The sequence below is a fragment of the Oryzias latipes genome, chromosome 9, assembly GCF_002234675.1.
Source record: "Oryzias latipes chromosome 9, ASM223467v1".
NCBI classification, from domain to species: domain Eukaryota; kingdom Metazoa; phylum Chordata; class Actinopteri; order Beloniformes; family Adrianichthyidae; genus Oryzias; species Oryzias latipes.
Window position 1 is genome coordinate 28,768,403 of NC_019867.2, and position 23,677 is coordinate 28,792,079.

Sequence of the window (23,677 nt, forward strand, 5' to 3'; positions counted from 1 at the left end):
TCAGGACAATGGCAGGAAAGACTGTAAGTGAGGATGAAGATGTACAAGCTAAAATTATGGTGGTAGAGCAGAAGAAGAAAGCATCAGACAAATCAATCTGGTTGGTTGGATAAATCAATTCATCGATCTGCATTTACTACTATTAAAAAGGTTTACGTTGACGTTATCTGTTATAGTTTTGGCACAAACATATCTATTGTCACCCCTGGTAACATTAATCAAAACTACAGATGTGTCATTTAATGCTTGCTTATACATATTGCAGTTTTGTGATTTAGAGTTTCATTATACATAAGACAGGGAAACGTTGTCTAATCATAGTCAAAATATAGGATAACATTTTTTGTTGTTGTTTTAACTTCCTAACTTTAGCCTGAATAACCTTTGGCTCACTTATTTTGGATGCTTTTTGTAACTTTTTTGAAGTTTAATTTCAACCATCGCTGTTACTTTTAAAAGTGTATTTAATGTTTTATGTAAAAACCATTGAATCATCTATATAAAATAAACTTATCTTTATTGATAGATATAGTTATAAACCTATCTATATTGATCTATACAATGAATATATTGAATTATCTATATAAATCAATCTCTACAAATAAACTTGTCTTTATTGATAGATATAGTTATAAACCTATCTATATTGATCTATATAATGAATATATTGAATTATCTATGTAAATCAATCTCTACAAATCCCCTTTTTTTCCTAAAAGGAAAAAAAAAGCTTTGTCATGGAGGCTTTTACTGTGAAGGTCTCTGCCGGAAGTTCCCGGACCCGGTTGCGGGCGTCTTGAGGCGGTGGGAGGGAGCGGGACTGCAGGGATAAACAAACGCGCACAGAAGCCGACGGTGTCCCGCGGAGCTGCGGACGGACTGTATCGGAACCGGGTGACTTTGACCGTTTTGTCCGCTTCCAATGCACCGATCTCGCCTCTCAAACCAAGTTTAAAGCCGGAATTAAGCCTCAAACGACCTGCTCCGCCCCCCTTGCCGCTCCCGCTGAGTCGGCTTATGTGACACTCTCTCTACCGTCCCGGCGGAGAACCGAACGGATCATGACGGAGCTGAGGAGGCGAGGCGGCGGAGACCCCGACAGCACCGACAACATCAGCGACAGGGTACGGAGAGCCTGGGGGGTCGAGGGGTGGGCCGGGGTGAGGCCACCCCCCGGAAAAAAAAGCCGCCGTGCAGGTTGTTGTCAGCCGCAGAACCAGGCCAACCTGGTCATCAGGTTAAGCTAGTTAGTTAGCCGCAGGCTGTCCAGTTAATCCCGCCGCAGCCGCGCTACCTTCACGACCTTAATGCGGCTCGGATTTTACAGCCTTTAGACGTGACATGAAGAAGACCGGTCACTGTCCTCGGGCTGCGGACGCACGTCACGGTAACTGTGCTCACCTGGAGCGCCTCCAGGTGATCTCAGGTGACGGAGGAGCTGAAGAAGCTCCATTGATTTTCAGAACATTATACATTTCTTTCTGTAGCAGCAGAGAAAGTCTCACTCATAAGAAAGAGAGACAGAGAAAAGAGAGTGATTTAACCCCCAGGCTTAACAAACACACACAATTATTTCAAATAATGTCCTGAATTGAAAGATGAGGAGTAAAGAGAGGACTGGATGGGATGATGAGGTCTCCTTCTTCTAAATCAGTGAGAAAGATGACTGATAGATGTCAAGTGTGTCGCAATATATATATAAAAAAAAACATGTCAGGGTCTTTAGGTTGATTTATAAAGTTCTGGAGGTAATAAAAGAAATGTGCGTTAGTTTATTAAAAAATAAAACAAATCTTGACTTGGTGTGATGAAATAGGCAGAAGCCCATAACCGCCTAATGTGTTTGATCTATTTGGAGCAGACTTTTGAGGTCAGAAGTCAGACTCTCGGTCTATCAGCTGTAATGCTTCGTTGGCTATGACAGGAGGGTGCAGCTGTCAGTCTAACACACCTCACATTTTTTTCGTGACAGAGGAGCTCAGGTGAAAAGAGAAAACGATGGGGCCTAGGATGGAGCCCTGTTGCATTCCACAGAAGATAAGATCATTTGGACAAACTTCTCAAGTGCTTAAAGGCGCGCTGATTAAAAAGTGTGTTTTTGGTGTTTATATATGTCCTCCATTGTCAGAAAAGTGACACAAAAACATGTTACAAAGTAAATTTAGGTTGAAACGGCGTGTTGGAGTATTTCTTTACAGTTATAGTTTGTCAAAGATAAATTTGTCACACACCTAGGTGGTGTTCTCCACGTTTGACCCATCCCCTAAGGGAGCGGCGAGCTGCAGGCAAAGCCACATTTGGGAACCACTTGACATCCACTCAACCGTGGATTTGAACTCATGACCTTCCAGTCCCAGGACAGACACTCTACCACCCTCCCTGTTTGAATCGGGATTCAGGAGCAGAGAAGGAAATGCAGGTGGAAGAAGCTTGGAGGTGTGATGTAGAACTGCAGCGTCAGCTCGCTGCTCCGCTCCATTCTGATGCCTTCGCTGTCAGACAAATGGATCCATGAACGTCTTTGTTTTCCTCGTCTGAGCTGGACGGCTAGACTGTACGGCTAGATGGATCCAATATTGCTCGCCATTGTTGCTGCACTGGTAATGTTACCTTGGGGGATGTGAGGGGCCGGGAGTGCATGTATACAGTTGGATGATGGGAAGTAAGTGTGGGCTTACTTGGTGCCAACAGTCCCGCCCACAACTCAGAGGTTAATTTCTAATGAGCCTTTCTAATGAAACTGTGACCTGGAATAAAAAGTTCCTGAAGGTTGTTCTTCGTGCTCATTCTTCCTTGTAGTTCTAGTTGCTAGGTTCTCACTCGGGCTTCTGACTCTAGTTCTGTTGGCTCGTTTCTAATACTCTTTGTTCTCGTATTCATGCCGATTCTTCCATCTGGTTCTAAATGACTTTTCTTTACTTTGGTTATTCGCTCTGGTTCTTGACCATTGACTGTGAATGAGAACTGGACTGAGTGACCCCTCCCCCTGGGGTTCCAAGACGTCTATAGAGAAATGAACAGCTGTCACTCAGTCCTTCAGGATAACATTGTTTGCTCCGATACATTTATTTAACAAGTTCTTCATAATTCTCATTGTTTCATATTTTCTCTGTAGTTCAAGTTGTTCAAGTTCTAAATGGACCAATCAGATGCGTGAGCGATCGCACTTTTCCATCTCTCTGCTGGTCGGGGTGTGGACTTCCAACAAGCTCACTCTGATTGGTGAGAGTGGTTGCCATAGAAACGATGACTCAGAGACCAACTCAGACCAATCGCTGCTTGTTGCGACTGAGTAGACTTCATGTCATTGGAGCTGGAAGTGGGTCACGTTTGTGTGTGTGACGTCACACTCAGTCCGGTTCTCGTCGCTGTTGGTTCACTGTGACGTTCAAGCGTGAGGAAAACGTCCAGGTTTTCCTCCCCGTCACTTGATGTCAAGGTCCCACTGGAAGGAGATCATGCTTTACCTGAAGTGACGGTTCTGCAGCTCCAAATGAACGACGTTTTGACCCGATTGCAGGCTTTGCAGTGAGACCAAAATGCTGCAGAGTCATGCACAAGTGTTTACAAAACCCTGGGATGAATGTTCACCCAAACAAGTTCATCCTGAGGCACACATTTGGAAATGCTGACAGGCTTCTTGGAATTAGTTTGTGATGATTTCCACATCCAGGGTTGCAGCGATATGAGGGTTTTGATGATGATTCAGCCCGTTTGGATCCACCCAAACAGAAGCAGCAGGCGCGCCCTGGTCTTCAGCGGCTTTATCTGCTTTCCTTAATGGCTGAAAAACTGGGAGGCCGCAGGAGCCTGAACAATCCTCCTGTCTGGAGGTTTACACATGCTGAGCTTCAGAGCTACAGTTTGTGGTTGCACCTGCTACAGGTTTCACTCGCTTGATGCTTTTGGGGATGCACAGTGGTGTAGTGGTTAACGCTCTCACCTCACTGGTTTAAATCCCAGCTGGTCCCTTTGTGGAGTTTGCAAGTTCTCTTCCTGCATGGGTTTCCTCCAGCTTCCTCCCGCAGTCCAAAAATATGCTTCCCAGGTGAATTGGTGACTCTAAATTGGCTTTAGGTGTGTGCATGAGTGATTGTGCGGCCCTGTAACCCACGGGCGACCTTCTTAAGATTTACCTCGCCGTTTACTGAACAGCAGCTGGGTTGATTCCAGCAGCCCAGTGACCCTAAAAGGGGTTCGGCGTGTCGCTTTTGGCAGCTTCACTGCCGCAGCCGAGTTTCATGAGGCCAAGCGTCACACTGGAGAAAGCTAACAGCTGAGGACAGGTGTGTGAGTGTGTGTGTGTGTGTGTCAGCAGATCGTCCTAGACGCAGAGTCGGTGTTTGAGAGACGGAAATGTTCAGTCAATGTGAAAATGAACGCAACCCCCCCCATCGACGAGATCCACTCAGGAAAAAAGCAGAAATGAAACTACAGACCAACGCGCTTTGAGGCTCTTCTTGGCTGGGTTCAGTCGTTCCTCTCTGAGATCGGGGAGGAATCGCCTCCATCTCCAGTCCCCACCGCACACACAGTCACAGTCATTTCTTCATTTCCACATTTAGTGCTGAGCTACTGCACGAGTGGCCACAGTCCCCCACTTCCTTTAATAGTAAAAGCTGGCGCTTAACCCTGGCGACCCGCCTGACTCGACTGTTTTAGGTGTTTGGAGGAGAAGCAGCCTGAAAGAACAGCAGAGCTCCTCAGGTGAAAAGGTTGGAGAAGGGGCTTCTTTCTGTGTGTGGCAGCAGGTAATGTGGCTGCATAATGTGTGATACGCACATGAACGATAGAAAACACTTCATCTGTTCTCACTTTGTCTTGATTTAATAAATAAAAGACATTCTCCCAGGAAAATTCATGAAGTGAATAACAGTTTTGTTCTTATTTTTGTTGTTTGTAGTTTTACTTCTTAATTACTGACCCACACGATGAAGCAGACGCTCCGTAAAGGCTGCGTCGTTTCACCATTGCTGGTTGTGTCTTCCTGTTTGTGACAGAGCAACACATTCATCTGATTAACACTAACCAGGTTAAGGGTTAACTCCCCTCTGTGACCATCTCCACCTGAACTGTCAATCATTCAGCCTCCGATGCAGACGTCCAGCTTTTCTGTCCTTTTAGATCAAATGTAGATTTTTTCCAGAACCTTCTCTGTCAGTGGAGTGCAGCCGGGATTGCAAAACTCCACATCTCCTTTCCTAAGAGGAAGACTTTGTGTAATTGACTGCGCAAATGTTCGTGTGTGTGTGTGTGTCAATAGATGGGTGTGTGCATCCAAACATGCATGTTTACAGGTTAGTGTGTGTTTGTGTGTGTGAATGTGTGTGTTTGTATCTACATAAGCGGCAGACTCTGATTGGTCCAGGGATGCTTCACACTTTTAGATATTTGAGCATTTTCTTCTTAAACATGAAAGCTCCATAGTCTCCGCCCCCTTTTAGGTTAATCCTGTTAAAGAACACCTGTTCAGTTTTTGTTTTCTCCTAGCGCTTACAGTGATGAATCTGGAGCTGGTTTTGTTTTCCCCTTTTGCTACCACATCTACCCGAGACGTAGGTAAGACCTCAGCTGTCAGAAGGAGCGTCTGAGTAACGGCGTGTTTGTTCTGACAGGAGGCAGGTGGCGATGACAGGCCGGACCTTCCGGGCGACGCAGAGGGAGAAGGTGATGTTGACTCCAAAGCAGACACTCCAGACGTTCCTCTGTCCACCGCAGACACGGACAACACCCCTGAGTGTCTGAACAAAGCCCTGGAGGGCCTGCCCCCCAGGTAAACACATGGAACCCGCCTCAGCGAAGGTGACTCTGAAGGACAGACTTGTCCTTCAGGTGGATGAAAGGTGGGCATCCATCCGTCAGTGAGCAACAGCCAGCTCACAGGCTTAAATGCTGGCGGGGCTGGACGGACAGCAGAGATGACGGGGAGTGAGGGATGAATGAGTTTCACAGAGCAGCGTTTTCTCATGATGCTGCAGTTTGGCCTCCATTCATGCTGCAGGCCGGCTGCTCCTCTGCAGTTCAGTGCTCTTCCCCCCTTTGTTTCCCGCCTGGCTGCAGCAACTCCAGCTTCAGACGAGCTGTGCACGGAGCGCATTACGAAAGGGGACGCACTCTTTATCCTCCTCTCATCTTCTGCACTCAATGCAAGCAGAAATGTACATCAACGGCAACATTTCCATCATTTGAAACCTTCCTGAATTGACAGTCTGTCATCCTGATGATGGGTTCATTTGAACAATGGGAGACAGAAAATCAAGAAATCCACTTGAAAGAATTGATAAATGTGCATTTATTTGTATTTCCTTGAGGTAAATAAGAACTTGAACCGTCTTGCTGGAAAGACTTGGTGCTTTGTGGTAAAACTCATATTAGGTCAGATGTTTCTTTAATTGATGAGCAGGTTTCTGTACATATCAGGAGGAATTTTGGTCGACTCTTTACAAATGACTAAATCATTCTGATTTGGTGTCCGTTGCTTAGCAACTCTGAGCTTCAGCTCTCTGCATAGGTTTGCTGTAGGGTTGAGGTCCTGAGACTGGCTGAACCTCTCTATGACCTTGATCTGCTTGTTCTTCAGCTGTTTGTTTTGGGTCCTTATTTTAAGCCTCCTTTTGGAGGGAGGGAGGTTCTCACTCGGGATTTGACAGTACTTGGCTCCGCCCATCCATCATCCACAGTGACGGTGCCCTGTGCAGAGAAACACCCCTAAAATCATAATGCTTCCTCCTCCATGCTTGACAGTGGGGGTGGTGTTCTTGGGGTCATCAGCAGCATTTCTCTTCCTCCAAACACGACGGGTTGACTAGATGCCACAGATTTTTGGTCTGATCTGACCACAACTCCTTCTCCCAATCCCTCTCTAAATCATGAAAGCGTTCATTGACAAACTTCAGACGGGCCTGAACATGTGACTTCTTTAGCAGGGCTACTTTGTTGTGTAAAGTATGACCAACGGTTTTCTTGGTGACTGTGGTTCCAGCTGCTTTGAGATCATCAACTAACTCCTGCTGTTCTGTTTTAGGCTGATTTCTCTCTGTTCTCATGATCATGAGAACCCCGCCTGGTCAGATCTGGTTTGGAGCCCCAGACCTACAGGTGGTTTGATGGTCATGGTGCACAAACAGTTGTCATGGTAACCCCCAGCTTCTTGCTGATGGTTTTGTAGTCCATTCCTGTCTAGGTCTACAATCTTCTCCTTTAAATCCACTGAAAGCTCTTTAGTCTTTCCATGTTGGAGAGTCTTATGGACTGATTCTGTGGACAGGTGTCTTTTCTACAGGTGATTAGTTCATACAGGTGTCTTCAAATCAGGTGACAGGTTGATTAGGAGAGTCTGAGTGGTCTGTGTGAACCAGACCCCTCAATGTAATGCAAATGTGGTCGACTGTCAGCCTACCATTGAGGTAACAGACTGTCCATTTCTTTTTAAGTGGACAGACCTAGAAAATCAGTGAGCGATCAAATACTTATTTCCTCCTCTGTAGAATCAGCAACAAAATAAAAAAGGATTCAAATGTTTTCATCTTGATATTAACAGACTCATTTGGTTCGCTTAACGTTTTCTCAGTCTGAATACGCTTCGTGCTCGGAGCGGAACAACCAAAAACAGCCACTGTAGCCGGGCGTTGCGGGATGTAAACACAGCTGTGGAACAACAATGAGACACAACCTCTCATGAAATCTATGTGGGATGAATGCAGACTCATTGAAAGAACTTCTAACGTGATACACGTTGCTTCTCACACTGTTTTCTGACAATCTAAATGTCATAAACACATATCAGCGTCCCTACAGAGCCGTCGTCTCCTCAATAGCTGCCTTGCAGCGTGCCCCCCGCCATACAGAAAAGGAGAAAGTGTCGTTCCTGATGTTGATGACGACGTTCAGCGAAATATAAAGTTTGAGTTTGTGAACTATCCCGACAAGGATTTCAAAGCGCAGGACTTCAATGATGCTTTGTATCGTTGCTTTTACCCGCCCTCATAATTCCGACTAAAGAGATCTTTAGTCATGTGTTTTGGTTCACAAGCTTTGGTCCGCGTTGGAAGTGTCCGGTTAAAAGGCAGTCTAAATACAGACCAAAAGCAAGGTTCAGGACTCAACCTGGACCAGATTAAGCGGATTCGGTCCGACCAACAGACCTTTCCAGTCTGAATGCAACCTAAAAGTCCTACGGTTTCAGAAATGATCTGAATTTACTTCTTAGTAGATGATAATTAAAGATCACATCATATTTCAGAAGGGCTCCACAGCCCTTCTAAGGAGCTGCAATTCCTTATAACTACCTTAAAAAAGCAGTGCCAAGAAGTAAACGATGTAAAAAAATATAAATCTGTTTGCTTCCAAAGGACTTGTTGATCGTTTTCTCTTAACCTCACAGATGGAAGAACTACTGGATACGAGGAGTGTTGTCTTTAGCCATGATTTCAGGCTTTTTCCTCATCATCTACATGGGACCCATCGCCCTCATCTTTGTGGTGAGTAGCAGAGATCCTTGTTTCCAAGACGCTACTTTCTGAGGATCTCTGACAAACCGATTGGCGTCACATCTCTGCCCCCGTCATCTGACGCAGGTCATGTGCGTGCAAATCAAGTGCTTCCAGGAAATCATCACCATCGGCTACAGAGTTTACCATTCCTATCATCTGCCCTGGTTCAGGACGCTCAGCTGGTGAGGAGAATGGATTTGTGAGGGAAGGGGGGGGAAGAGGGGCCTCTAAAGTTTTTCATCTGCGTCTTCAGAAGGACTTGCGGGGGAAGTTATCAGCAAGGGGGCGGGCGACGTCTTCATTTTCAAAGAAAATATCAATAGACTTTGTAAAATATTTACCAGAACATGAAGAATCTGTAGCTGCAGGTTTTGTAAAGGCAGCAACCTTTTGAGGGGGGGGGGTCAGAGCAGCCCGGGCAAAGATCACTGCCATGCTGGAAGTCGGTGAGAGCGGAGCGATACTCGCCCTCTTCTCCAAGGCCGCCGTCATAACGGCCTTTGGTTAACACACGCCCACCGGGTCAATGTGCAGGACGCACGTCCACGTGCACGCGCAGCAGCTGTCATGTCACCACTTCTCTCGTCGCAGGTATTTCCTGGTCTGCGTCAACTACTTCTTCTACGGGGAAACGGTGGCAGATTACTTTGGCGCTCTGGTGCAGAGGGAGGAGCCTCTGAAGTTCCTGGCTCGCTATCACCGCTTCATTTCCTTCGCCTTGTACCTGGCAGGTGAGGCTCACCTCCACCACCTTCTCTTTGGCCTTTCACCTCCCAGTCACAGATGGCTCCGCCCACAAACAGTACAGCTCGGTAACAGACGGGGCTCCATGGAAATGGAACAAAAATAGAAGCAGTGGACCCCGCCTCAGGAAATGAGTAAAACAAACTGACCGAAGGGTCAGAAGGCGTTTACAAAAACATGAGCTCCTCAATCCCTTCAGTCCAGTGACGGGACGCGTCACGAAGTGTTGAAGCATTTCTGTAGCATAATTAAAAATAAAATCAATACCAGAAATGCTTTTTCATTTTAACACGAAGCTGCATTGGTTGACTGACTGAGCTGTGTTGAGACGCTGCTGCTTTAGTTTCAGTTCAGGTTGAAACAAATAAAGACAGATTATCATCAGACAGGATGTTCAGGTGGTCGACAAACATGTACCGACCTAAAAGACTCATTCGTACAATTGTGTGTGTTTTTTGAGTGTTTTTAACGCGTTCTTATAAATACACATATACAGTGGTCCCTCAAGGATAAATAACCCATGATAGGTGAAATATGTGAAGTAGAATTACAAATGTTTAAAGTCCAGTATTTTAAAGTGAAGACAAAGATCCGATTGGGATCTCAGATTTACGTAGATTTGGGAAACTGAACGCCTTTCGTACAGGAGACACGGCTTAGAGGAGATTGATTGACTTGGTCAACAGCCAATCAGGACACAGAACACAGTGTGCTGTTTATAAAAAAAAGTATGCCAAATTCCATTGGAAAAAATCAGCAAAACAGAGAGACCGCAAAAGACGAACTGCGATATAGCGAAGGGACCATTGCATAAAGAAAATTAGGCTGAAAATAGCGTTTCTGAGTATTTCTTTATACTGAGTGTACTTAATAATTGAAAAAGGTGAGAGGGACTGTAAGCTACGGTGGCCCTGAGGTGCAAATCAAAATTACAAGACAAATCACTCGACGCAAAAATATATTAAAGAACTAAACGACAATTAGAAAAACAAAAGAGAAACGAAAACAAAACCAAATTCCAGGAACCAAAACGTTTTGAAATACAAAAGTAATTTCCAGAAAACAAAATAAAATGCTAGAAAAAGGAAACTCAAAGAGAAACCAGAAAAGGTAGGCACTATGAGACGTTGCTGACTGGATGTGGATATCCAGTATCGCTTCATGTCAAATAACTTTCAGTTCAAATGTCCCATAGCACCAACCTTATGTTTTCTGGAAATTACTTTTCTTTACTAATAATAATAAAAAAAAATCCTTTTTTTTTTGTTAAATTTCTGAAACTTTGACTTGTTTCCTAAAATGTAAGGCTGTTTAAAAAAAAAAAAATTCTTTGAAATTTTATTTAATTATCGCTGTGATCTTTAGTATGTTTTTGCGTCGTGGGAGTTGTTAATGCGATTTGGACTTCAGGGCCACCGTAGTAAGCCAGCGGGAGAATTTGTTCACAGAGAACTCTTAGTTATAGGTGACAGGAAATGGGGGCGGGGTTGCTCTGAGTTGAGGGACCACAACTCTGAATGTCTAGAACTTAAGAAATATCAACATTTTAGGAAGACTATCGATTGTCCTGAAGATGAAAGGTTGGATAATTAATTAAAAAAATGAATTTCAATACATGTTTTCCGCAGTTAAAATTGTCCAAACACAATGCATTGTGGTCTATATTTGCCAATCAAGGCTGTGTCTGAATTCCCACACTAACTGCTAACTACTAAAAAACTATACAGTGCGACACAGCCTTGGATTTTAAAAGCAATTCAGACTCCATGCTCACATTTTATTTATTTTTTAACGGCAAATATGACGTCATCGATCTCACGAAGTAAAACTATAAAGTAATATGAGCGTTTTGCGATAACCATTTATGAATCTTCTGAAGATGAAAACGTTGATGGTTTATGAAAAAATACTTCTTATTTTTTAGCAAAAATTGTTCAGACGCAATGCATTGTGTTCTATATTCACCAATTTAGTGAGCATTGATGCACACTGGTTTTTCCCAGAGACTTCTGGGAAGTTTCTAGGGCACTCGATTTTGGAAATGTAGATTCTGACAGCACTGCAAAATGGCGAACGCACTATATAGTGCACTATGTAGTGTAATATGTAGTGAGGAGGGAAGGAATTCCTATTCAAATTTTGCTTCAAAATGGCATGAAGATAATAAAAAGATGGAGGAAAAGATGATCAGAGTGGGCGTCCCATCGTGGTACAGACCACAGGAGCAGATCCTGAAGTTCAGTTCAACTTTAAAGCGGTCTCTGTTCATCGTTTTCTAATGTCTGGGTCAAATCCAGCAGCTTTTCTTTCACCATCAGAGCCGTTTTTCGTAGTCCTCTCGATTCGATAACTAACCTTTCAGACTCGTTCCGCTTCGGGAGCCTTGCTTTGAGAGTTTTTAAAGCCTCAGTCATGTGACGCCGTGAAAGACCTTTGTAGCTCCGCCCCCACACACGTCATCACCTGTTCTCTGATTTTTTTTTTTCCTCGATGTTTTGGAACTGACGGCATGTCGTTTGCTCTTCCGCAGGTTTCTGCATGTTTGTGCTGAGTTTAGTGAAGAAGCATTACCGCCTGCAGTTTTACATGGTGTGTATCAGCCCAGCTGCACCACTCTAACACCACCGCCGTGCTTGACATGGTGTCCGTCGGAGCTGCTGTCGCTGCACAAGCCCCCCCCCCCATCCCCTCCAGGCTTCGGCTCGCTGCCACATCCTTTCTTTATCTTCTATTGACCTCTTTGCATTTTACGACTGCTGTTTTGCTTAAATGTTCAATTCCACAAACAAATGTATTTAAAGTGCTGCAGCCGAGGATGACTGCTGTCCTCTTCCTCACGGCGCTGCTCTGTTTTATCCTCTCTGTCCTGCTCGGTCCTGCTCATCCTCCCAGAGTTCTGCTTCTGCTTGTGTCTCAGCTCCTGATGTTCTTCAGCCCCCCCCCCCGGCCCCGGCCCTCGCTCCTCAGCATGACTCGGTCCTCCATGTCCTCCGCCCTGCCTGCGTGCCGCTTTGACTTGCCTAACCTGGCAGCCGCCTCAGCTGCATTCCAGTGACCGTGGTTGTTGTTTGTGTTTCCCATTCCAGTTTGCTTGGACCCATGTGACCCTGTTGATTGTTGTAACTCAGTCCCACCTTGTCATTCAGAACCTGTTTGAAGGGATGATCTGGTAAGATCAGAGTGTTGTTTTCTGTGTGTTGTGTCTTTGCGGTGCTTTGTGTTTAGTTTAGTGCAGCGGAGGGTAGAACCAGTTTTACTAGAGTTTTGATTAGCGATTAAATGAACATTTAAGGTCAGAGTGAAGCAGACTGGAAATGTCTAAACTAGTAGCCCGCCGTGATGCTATCTGCTAAGCTGGAGAGAATCGGACGAGTGTCTAAAGTGGGCGGAGTCATTACATCACCCTTTACAAGTGCAACTGTGTGTCTTTGCATCACAGGCACACAAATCTAAAGATAATCTCTCACTGGAAGGCTGACTGGGTGGGGCAAAGTAAAGAAAGAGCTTTGTTGACTTCCACTTTGGGTTCACCGTCCTGTCAATCAAATTGACACGCCCACAATACTGCCAAAACTTATTAAGTTTCAGAAAAATAAAATAAAAAAATGATCAGGAAAAAAACCCATCAAACAGGTTGTTTACGCCAGATGTTTGTTTATGGTATAAAATATGAGCCTCTGATGAACTTCTGCCGCTCTGCAGAAAGTCTGTCCTAGAAAACTACACAGTTTTTTTGATTTGGGCTAAAAATTAGATGATCATAATAAAAAACCACCAGGAAAAAGCTCTGTTGAGTCCCACTTGGGTTCATCCCCCTGTCAATCAAACGGACACGCCCCTTATTTTTCAAAAATTGAGTTTAACCAAAATAAAATACCCAAAAAACGGCGAAATGAATAGACAAACACAACAGACAGGTTTGCATGTTGCCAGGCGGTTATTTTTAGTATGAAATGTGACTGGCTCCACGCCAACGGTCCCGCCCACAAATAAGACTTTTTACCCATTGACTGAGTGTGATGTTACCCATTGAAAACGACTTACTACTGGTTCCAACTAAATGAAGTCAATTCTGTCACCATTTTTTCTCAATAGACGTTACCATGTTGGAACCAGAAATCATCGTTTAGCAGCTTTTGGTCCAACATTTTTAAAGCAACCGCTCTCTCCACTCAGGAGTGAGCTTGTTGGAAGACCACGCCCCTTCCACTGAAAGTGGACTCAGGAGAATTTGCCAAACACTTCAAATGTTCGATGTCAAATACTTCCTATTTGGACTCTCAGTCCAGTTCACGTATACAGTCAATGTTTTAGGCCGATGTTATTTGCGCGTATTTACATGTGACTAAGCATAAAAACTGATTCATGTTGACCACATGTACTTTGTTTGGTCTAAATGCACATTGCTGCATTTCCCGCACGCATTTTAACGCCAACCCCTCCCTAGTTGCATGTGAATAGTCACTTCCATGTGTTCAGCACAGGACGCGGTAAAAACTGCCCCCAGTGGTCTTTGAAGGAACTGCCAGATTTGGTGGTCGGGGTTTTGTCTGACCCGTCATGCGTTCGTCTTCTAAACCATCATCTCCAGATCTTCATCAAACGTCTGAATCGGCTTCACTCTGACTTTTAAATGTTGCTTAGTTAGTTTTAGTCCTTCTGTTGTTCTCATCCGTTCTGCTCACTGTCCTCTTCTCTGTGGAAATTCCTGTTCTCCAGGTTCATCGTTCCCATCTCCATCGTCATCTGCAACGACATCATGGCCTACTTGTTTGGATTCTTCTTTGGGAGAACTCCACTCATCAAGGTAAACCCCAACACGGAGCGGACCACAGCCTTCTCTGTGCTCAAAGCTCTGGAATCTGCTCTGATTGCTGGAAATCTCTTAATATATTGAATTAACAGGAACCAGCCGAGACCAAAAACATTCCGTTCACTAAACTGGTTTGAGAGATGATTCATCAGAGTCGTTGAAAATCCAAACTGTTTCCCTTTCGTTCACTGAAACCTAAACTAAACTTAAAAAGGCAGAGTTACTTGGCTGACATGAAGTCTACATTTTCCCTTTGTTGTCTCTGTCATCACAGAGGAGCAACACCTTCACTGCAGGTCTGAAAACGGCAGCTTTTAGGGTCGGCGTCTCCTGGTTCTGGTTTATGAGGCACAGATGAACTCATTGTGTCACAGAGGAGCCTCTGGGCCTCCTCCATGTCACGCCAGCACTAATCCTCCTTTAAATATTTCTCTCGTGATGTTTCTCCTGATTAAATAAAGTTCTAATTTAAGATAATCTGTTTGTTTTTTGCTAAAACTCAAGTGTGTGAGGAGAGTTCTCCAGGACCAATCTCCTGGTGGATTGTGGCTCGGTCCGAGCTTTCAGAACTCGGAACAGAGTCGAGTACATTTGGGCAAAAAAGGGTTTTGTCTGCCACCAAATGTGCAAGAAAAAGACAAGCTGTCTGTCATTTTCATCAGAAGTGAAACTTCAACTATGAGAGACAAAATGAGAAAAAAAAAATTCCCAAAAATCACATTAAGAAAAATTGTTCAGAATTTATTAGTAAATTATGGTGGAAAATAATTATGTGGTCAATAACAAAAGTTCAGCCAAATACTTTTTTCATATACAGCAGTCAAAGTTTTCTGTAAATCTTTACAAGGTTTTTTAACAATCTGTTGCTGGGATTTTTGCCCATTCTTCCATTCAGATCTCCTCTAGAGCAGTGAGTCTGGGCAACAGACTCCAAAGATTTTCTATGGGGTTGAAAACTGAACACTGCCACTCCAGGACCTTGAAATGCTTCTTATGAAGTCACTCCTGCGTTCCTGCGTTACCTGGGCAGTGTGTTTGGGATCATTGTCATGCTGAAAGACTCGGCCACGTTTCATCAGTCGGATTTTTTAAAGAATTTATTTGCAAATTATGGTAAATTTTTGGTCATCTACAAAGAAGCTAGATTCCTGGCTCTCACAGACCTTTAACGTCATCTGTAACAGGATCCTCTGGTCCTCCACTCATTACCTGTATCAATGGGACCTGTTTGAACTGTTATTTATATAAAATACACCTGTACACAACCTCAAATAGTCCCACTCTTAACTCCACTATGGCCAAGGCCATAGAGCTGTCTAAGGACACCAGAAACCAAATTATTGACCGGCACCAGACTGGAAGACTGAATCTGCAACAGGTAAGCAGCTCGGTGTGAAGAAATCAACTGTGGGAGTAAATATTAGGATATGGAAGACATACAAGACCACTGATCATCTCCCTCCATCTGGGGGTCAAAATGATCACAAGAACAGGGAGCAAAAATCCCAGAACTTTTTTGCCCCACTGTATATAAAGTCCTGAAGGTCCGTCTGAGCAAACTTCTACTCAGTCCTGCAGATGATCAGTTCATGGAGGACATCGTGAAGACTCTTGGCTGTTTCCCAAAACACATGTTCTCCTCAGAACCTCAGATCTGAAAGCTGAGAACCTTCTGTGTGTTCTGATCCATGAAGGCTGCAGGTTTCTTGTTGCTGCATCTTCAGAAGGACTGTGAACTGAAGAGCAGTTCTGCTTTTTTCCCCAACTGTCCGCAGCTTTCTCCAAAGAAGACGTGGGAAGGTTTCATCGGGGGATACTTCGGCACGGTGGTCTTTGGCTTCATTGTGAGTCACGTTTCAGTTCCTTCAGTTCCAGACCTGTTGTCCTCGGCTGGGCGGCGTCTTTGTGCCGTCGGCCCCTCGTCTCTGTGCTGCTGAATCACAAACATCCTCTGGTGCTCTTCTGGCCCTCAGCTGGCCTTCCTGCTGTCCCAGTTCCAGCACTTTGTGTGTCCCGTGGAGTTCAACAGTGAGACCAACAGCTTTGCAGTGGAGTGCGAGCCCTCAGACATCTTCGTGGTGCAGGAGTACACGCTTCCTGCCGTGCTGCAGAACACGCTCCGATGGGTGAGATTTCAACGAGCCGCTTTTTATCTGCTGATGAAGGCTGAGGGTCTCTCACGCTGAGCCAGCGGGTTTTTGTTTCTGGTTCATGTGTTTGGAAAAACAAAAGGGAGTTTATGAACATTTATGAATGGTGGAGCTGGAGGGGATTTTATTTAGATTTAACACATTAATAATATACGACAAAGTTTTAGGGCCAGTGTACAAACAAACAAAAAAATCTTTTTTTTAAACTATGACTTTAAAGTCGTATATTTAAGAGAAAAAAGTCACAAGTGTTAAATATGAGAATAAAGCTCACCTGAGTGACATGTACCATTTTAAAATGGACCGGACCGCTCAGTGGAAACGAGGCTTACAGCTGCTCAAGAAAAAAGAAAAAAACACTAAACAATCTGCTGAGCTTGCTGGTAGAATTATTTTGAACCTGTTTACCGATGCAGGGTCAGTTCTAAGAGTAAAATGATGTTTGGGTGCAGACCTCTCCGTGAGAAGTTAAAAAAGCTCCTTGACGTCCCACCTCTGCTTCTTGTCTGTTGTAGAAAACGGTGAACCTGTATCCGTTCCAGATCCACAGCATCTTCCTGTCCTCCTTCGCGTCTCTCATCGGGCCGTTTGGAGGCTTCTTTGCCAGCGGCTTTAAGCGAGCTTTCAAAATTAAGGTACAAAGTCTCAATATGTCATTTTTTAATCCAGCAGAGCTTTTGCTGAAGCTACAAGGAGGCAGCAAACAGGAAACTGTGTCAAAATGTGGTGGAAAACAGTCAGATTTTTTTCTTTCTTCATATCTGTTCCCTGTTGGTAAGACCCATCCCAAACCTGCACCTCCTCTTCATTGTATAGAACAGTGTTTTTCAACCTTTTTTGAGCCACGGCACACTTTAACCTTGACAAAAATCCCGCGGCACACCAGCATCCAAAAAATAAAAAATAAGGCAGAAATTCATGGTCTGTATTGATCGACAGCGCCCCCCTGCAATCTCACGTGCATCTGTGTGATAATTGCGGGCGAAAAAGCAGGACGTTGTGGCTGTTGTTTCTAAGAGAAGTTAAATTAGAAAAATTTTGAAACTGTTTGTTTGTTTGTTTGTTGTGGTTTCAAGACGTTTCACAAGGAAGACTCATTGTGCGCTGGGACACTGTCCCTTTAAGCCAATGCATCATGGGAGATGTAGTGTGAAAACTGCCAAAATAGGGCAGAAAGACTCGTGTCTCTGAGCTTCATTGTTTTGTTCACTTTTTCCACGGTCTGACACCGGACTCTGTGGAAAGCTACACCGCTAAAGACGAGCTTTAGCTGGTATTTTTGTTAGAACTGAGAGACTTTATCAACAGAATTAAGAACAAGGAAGTGAAAACTTAAACCACTTCTGATTGGTCAGACTGCTGACATGTGATTAAGCCTTCAAGAATGATTGGCGGAGACAGTTAAAGGGGTGGGACTTTTCCTTACACGGTTATAGCTGCAGCTAAATCGCGGTACCGTCATTCTTATCAAAATGTCTTTAATAGAATCAAATAAACACGAAGAAAAAGTAATTTTAAGATCTTTTATATTCCTAACTACTCAGTGTTTTATCAGGGCCTGTTTGGATGAACCAAGAGCTGATCTCCTGGAGATGGGAAATGTTTTTAGATCAGTGAATGAGGGCAATTTCCCACGGCACACTTGACCATCTGCGGCACACTGGTTGAAAAACACTGGTATAGAACAGTGTCACATTTTTGGAGGGAATGTCGCCCTCTGGTGGCAGCTGTTTGACTGACAGTCTTTGAAAACTAAAGGACTAAAAAAAATCAAACTTAAACAAATAAAACATGAAGGACAAATGTTTAAGCCTCAGTCCTGCGGGCTTCTTCAAAATTTCATATGTAAAGTATTAATTGATTTCACTTTTCATTTCTTAATATTTTTATGGAGGTTTTGAAAACCATGTGACCAATTTTCAGCCAATAGACTTCAAGGATTCATTCTTTTCATGCATGGCAGTCGTTGTCATAGTAGAGACAATAGTTTAATGTGTAAAAAATCATTTCAAACTCAGTATTTTAGAGGATCCATAAGCAGCTGAGGGCAGATCTGTTCTCTGCTGCTGACTCAAGATTATTTCCAAAACTACTGGATTCTGTTCACCACGTTCGTCGGATCGCTAAGTTAAAAGCCCAAAGTTTAAAAGAAGTATTTGAAAAGTTTGTTTGGGGAGAAAAGAGTCAACGAGGAAACCAGAAGAAGAGCCTTTGACTTGGAAAAAACATAAAGCTGCTGTTTTCAGACAAAACAAAGAGTTTTCCTCCAAATACGGTTTCATTGAGACAGTTGTTCCTCGTGCCAGAAGCTGCTCTGCCTGATATGCGGCGACTGATTCTTAAAAGTTTCACACAAAGATGCAGTCATGGTGGACAATTACGTTATTGTATTTGACCAGTTTTATGACGGTTTTATCACTTTATTTTTCTGTATTTATCTGCCCCACCTTAGAAGAAGAAGGTTGTTACGTTGTCTACTTTGACATAAAAGGGTAAATCTTCATCCCAAAATCTCAGTTTAAACAGAAATAAATAAAGAAAAAGTCTAAGTTTAAAAAACATTTGACAGAGAATGAAGATTCAAGCACATAAAGTTGCTGATTTGTGTCACGATTGATAAATGTAAAAATTACATTTATGGATTTTCCATCAGCAAAGGTGAATTAGGCAGAAACTTCAGCACAGAAAATGTTCCTGTGTGTTAAAATACACAATGATTCAGGATTTATGTAAAAACAAAATAGGATAGAATCTTTTTGCACTGAAAGTTGATCAGTCTGAGTTCAGTTCTATTGGTGTTCTATGAAAAACTGCAATGATCTTTTCATTGAATAATTTACAAATCAGAATCAACTTCTAGAAATCAACAAATTTATTTTATTCAATCTTTGTCATCTGTAAGAAAAAAATCTACTAATGTTTTCAGGTTTTTTTAGATAGATTTCTTGCATTTATATTTGAAAAATAGTTTTTTCAGAAACCGGAGGCTTAAAAACATTAAACAGAAACTTCAGCCCCGTTCCGACCGGCATGTCAGACAAAATATTGTTGATGTGAAGGGATGTCAGTCTCTGCTATGACACAGAAACTCACACTGTGACTTTGTCAAAGAATAAAAACAGTTATGTTTTTGATGGAAACATTTGGTTCAAATGTAGAAACATTTGTCAGTGTTTCGGGTCTTGAGCTGTCAAACTTTAAAGCTTTTCCATGAAGAAAGTTTGATTGGATTTAAACTGGGGTCCGTTTGTCCCCTCAGGACTTCGCCAACACCATCCCGGGACACGGGGGCATCATGGACCGCTTCGACTGCCAGTACCTGATGGCCACCTTTGTTCACGTCTACATAACCAGCTTCATCAGGTACCATGACGGCTGACAGCTCTGAAAGGGCGTCAACCTTCAGGCGAAGAAAGAAAAAAAAAACCTTCAGACCTCCTTTGGTTTGGTTTTTAAGGATGCCAGCAGACCCCCGTGATCTGAGCAGGAGGTCTTTTGCTGCGTTCTTACAGTTGAAATTCGCTGCTTGTCCAAAAACGTGTTCATAAAGCGGATGCTCCCGCCACGGGTCTGGGGATTCAGGAACCACGTCTCCACGTCTGGGTTCATGACCTCATTCAGAGATGTCCAGTGCGGCGAGCTTCACCGTCTCCTGCAGGAGCTGCGTCTGAATGACGGCGCTTTCAGCGCTACTTTTGTCTCGCTGTGACCCAGTTTGACGACTTGCTGACCCGCTTTAGTCCAAGGAGGGGGGGGGTAGTTGGAGGATCTTTTTACGTTTGTCTCAATGCAAATAAGTAAAATATCATAAAGTTCAGGACGAGAACAATCAGCTTCATCCAAAGAGGAGTTCCTACGGTGGCCCAGAAGTGTCACAACACTTTGGATTAGCAATACAACACAAAATAACTAACACACTAAAATAATTAACTCACAACCTCTTCAGAGGTATTGAGCCACTTTATTATGATTCTTGTCTCTATTAAAATGTGAAAAAACATAAACAAGAAAATAAAGATGGACTGTTTTGTGTTGTGAGGTAATTTTTTTTGTGTTGTGACGAATTGTAGTGTGTTATTTTGTGTTACGATTCCAAAGTGTTCTGTTGTGACCCTTCTGGGCCACCGTAAGTTCCTGATTGGTTGACGTCACTTTTGCTGAGGTTCAGATATGTGAACTCCAGACGCAGCACAGCAGCCAAACGTGCCGGCGCCAGACTGCCGCGCGGCGCCCGACGCTCTAAAGGCGCCGCAGGTCCTCCGACCCGGTCTGGACGTTGAAACTGGACGCCTGACGAGTAAACGGCAGCTTTCTGCCCATTTCCTCACTTCTGAGGAGCTCATCACTGATGGCTGCAGAGCAGCTTCTGAGGAAGAATCCGGAGCCCTTCCTCTGTGTTTTGTTGGTCTGACAGAAAGAATGAGCTTCAGGTTTAAAGGTTTAGTCAAACTTTCTATAGATGCGTCGTCCTCCGCCTTCCTCCTCATTCGTCGGTGTGCACAGATGTCGGTCGAGGGACTTTGCGTGAGTTCCGTTTTGAATTGTTCATAAATTAGTGTCGGTTGAGAATTATATCTGATTAATACTTTTAAAGCGAGCATTCGGCGTACAAATCACGTTCAGATTACGTAACTGACGCACAAATCACTAATGAATTGCATATAAACAGCTCAGTCATCACACACTGGAGCCGCATTTCCAGAAGAAACTGCAGGTTTGAAATGCTGTATTGCTGAATAAAAAGGAAACTTAAAGGGTAAGAATTGGCAAAAAACAAGAAAAACATTAAATAAAGAAATGATCAAAGTTAGCCATAAATAAATAAAAAAACAGCACAATTACAAAAAAGATATTTTTGTGAAAAATGCCAACGACGGGTATCGAACCAGCGAGCTTCTGCACCAAGGATTCCCCGTGGATTTTAATGGAGGCAGAAATCCTGGAATATCTTGAAAAGTTCAAGGATTTGAAGAACCAAAAGTCATAGCTAAAAAAGGCTGAAAGTTCTGAACATTTGAATAGTTGAACGGTTTAAGTATCAGAAAAATTGAATGCTTTAGTTTATAGCCTTCAACTAATTACTTTTTCCACATATGACCGATTTTCATCCGTGCAGCATGCATGTAGTGGCTGTGTGACGGGCCTTAAGGCGATCTAATCTCATAAATGTAGATGTAAGCTCTAAAACCTTGATCTTTGGGATTGATGTGGGTCTCTCTCTTGTCCTGTCGTCTGGTCTCGTGCAGAGGTCCAAACCCCAGCAAGGTTCTGCAGCAGCTGCTGAAGCTGCAGCCCGAGCAGCAGCTCAACATCTTCCACTCGCTGCACGCCCACCTGCGGGACCGGGGCATGCTGGCCCCCGAGGCCTGAGGGGAGCCCCCGCAGGGACGAGGAGCGGAGGAGGAAGGCGCCCGCTGGTCCCGACGGTCCGTGCACACTCGCCGCGTCCTCCGCCCGCCTCCAGTCGGCTCCTCCATCCCCCTTCGTCAGGCTCCTCCCACTCTGCTGCTCCCGCCCTCTGAGAGGAAGATCAGACGTGGGATCAAACGCTCTTCATCCCAAAAACAGATCCGGGCATCGAACTCCGAGGCCGGTGTCTCGTGCGCTCACGTGCACACGCCTGCTCTGAGACGACCAAAGGAGCTTTGCCAGCATGAGCGGGGCTGCGGCAGACCTGCTGCTCCCTCTGTAACCGCGCCGGGTTCTGCAGAACCTGCAGCATGCACCGCTCCTCCTCAGCACCATCTTGCTTTTAGGTGTCAGATTCCTGCAGGCATGGCGCTGCAGACCGTAGAGCATCACCATCAAGTCATTTGCTGTACATACATTTACCGGAGATGTTTAGCTGACGTAGACGAGCGCGGAGCGGAAACCAACGGCACATAAGCTACCAGAAAAAATATATGCAGAAAGACGCGGGAGTCTTTTGTAGCCTTTAGCATGAACAAAGTAGATTTTTAACAGATAGATGTATATTTGATCAGAGCTTACTTAAACTTTATCAGAGACTACGGTGCTGAGATCAGGGTTCTTCTGGGACGTGGGATCAAAGGGTTTCTGAAGCACAGCTCTGCGTCCTTTAGCAGAAAGACTCAGAAGGTGGAGTCAGGCGGTCTGTGACGCCCTCGCCAGAGCTCGGGAAGGCGGAGCTCCCCTCCCTCCCTCCGCCCCTCTGTTTGTGCGGCAGCTGAGCGCCTCACCGCCACAGACAGTCTGACACCCGGACGATGGTCAGAGGGACGCTCCAGCACAGAAGATGCCAAGTCAAGGCCACCAAACCGCCATGAATCCCTGAAACCAAGTGACCATCGCAGGTGATGTCACACCTGACAGAGGATGGAAGTCCTGCTGTGGGCGGAGCCTAGACCTGGGCTGTTAGGGGGAAGGGAGGTTGTGTTTCACTCACCTGAGCGGTTGGAATGTCATCTGTAATCTGAGATGATGTCGGTGAGGGCAGCATTCGATTGTTGACGTGTGTGTGTGAGTGCGCATGTGTGTGTGTGTGCAGTAACTCCTCCACTGTAATTAATCTGTTAGTGAGAAAAGTGGGAGGGGCTTTTGAGCAATACTTGAGTCCTAGGCGGCGTCGGTTCCTGAGAAAATGATGGAAGTTTACCAAAGAGCTGTCGGATCAACCGCGACCCCCACCCCTCCACAGGCAGGGGGAGGGCCGCTCCTGTGCGCGTCCGTCTGGGCGTGAAACCGCTGACGTCGTCCTCACAGGAGTGATGTGCAGATTTTTATTTCGTTTTAGACTCGATGATTATTTATTTAGTTGGTTTTCTTTTACCAAACCAAACCAGCTGGTACCTGGACCAGAACCACCCCGTCCAAAGGAGGACTGGGGACGTCTCTGTGTGCTGACCCGGTGTGGTTCTGGTCCAGAGCTCCTGCTGTGCGCTTTCGGCGGCGTCTTCCAGTGGAACTCGCCTGCAGCTGCGCAGACTGTGAAGGAAAAGCAGCTGACTCGGCACAAAGTCCTTCTGCCGCTGCTGAAACTTCTCACTGAAGCTTTTGCCGCTCAGAGGTTTGAACAGAGACGCAGCACTGAGTTCTGATCATGTCAGGAATGTGATGAAGGAGTTGATGATGAATAAAAGTGTTTCCTTTTAATGATGTTTGGTTTTTCCCAAAAATCCAGCAGACGTGGAGGAGCAGACGCGGCTGCGCAGACGTTAAATGAACAATCGTTCCTTCAGCAGCATTTCCTGATTGATGGGAAGCAAAAGAAAAAAAAATCGTACTCTCCTTTTTTATGTGATCAAAATAGAAAAAAAACTTCTTTCTTAAATCGCTCCTTTTCGATGGACCCGAAAGCGACAACAGTCCATTTCTAGTTTAAACGTTTGACTTTGCCATCCATCTTCAGAGCACGCTGGATCCTTCTCAAGGTTGCTGGAGCCTATCCCAGCTGCTGTACACCCTGAGCAGGTCACCAGTCTTACGAAGCCACACATTGCCCTCCAGTGTGATTTAGA

General features: G+C 44.6%; 1 protein-coding gene across 1 annotated transcript; it reads left to right on the plus strand.

Moving 5' to 3' along the window:
• The first annotated feature begins 787 nt into the window (after nt 1-787).
• Nucleotides 788-23,312, plus strand: LOC101161564 (phosphatidate cytidylyltransferase 2). Its single transcript, XM_023958798.1, has 13 exons — nt 788-1,124; nt 5,616-5,773; nt 8,384-8,480; nt 8,577-8,674; nt 9,084-9,223; nt 11,767-11,825; nt 12,323-12,405; nt 13,956-14,043; nt 15,825-15,893; nt 16,023-16,175; nt 16,715-16,834; nt 19,459-19,562; nt 21,446-23,312. The coding sequence occupies exons 1-13, from the start codon at nt 1,062-1,064 to the stop codon at nt 21,567-21,569; spliced, it is 1,356 nt and encodes a 451-aa protein (XP_023814566.1). The 5' UTR covers nt 788-1,061; the 3' UTR covers nt 21,570-23,312.
• The last annotated feature ends 365 nt before the right edge of the window (nt 23,313-23,677 follow it).

Bases quoted from the DNA above. Each gene is read 5' to 3' on its own strand.
- LOC101161564 (XM_023958798.1), top strand. From the start codon at position 1,062: ATGACGGAGCTGAGGAGGCGAGGCGGCGGAGACCCCGACAGCACCGAC. The intron at 8,675-9,083 runs GTGAGGAGAATG...CTCTCGTCGCAG, and splicing joins TGGTTCAGGACGCTCAGCTG to GTATTTCCTGGTCTGCGTCA. The intron at 16,176-16,714 runs GTGAGATTTCAA...TGTCTGTTGTAG, and splicing joins TGCAGAACACGCTCCGATGG to AAAACGGTGAACCTGTATCC.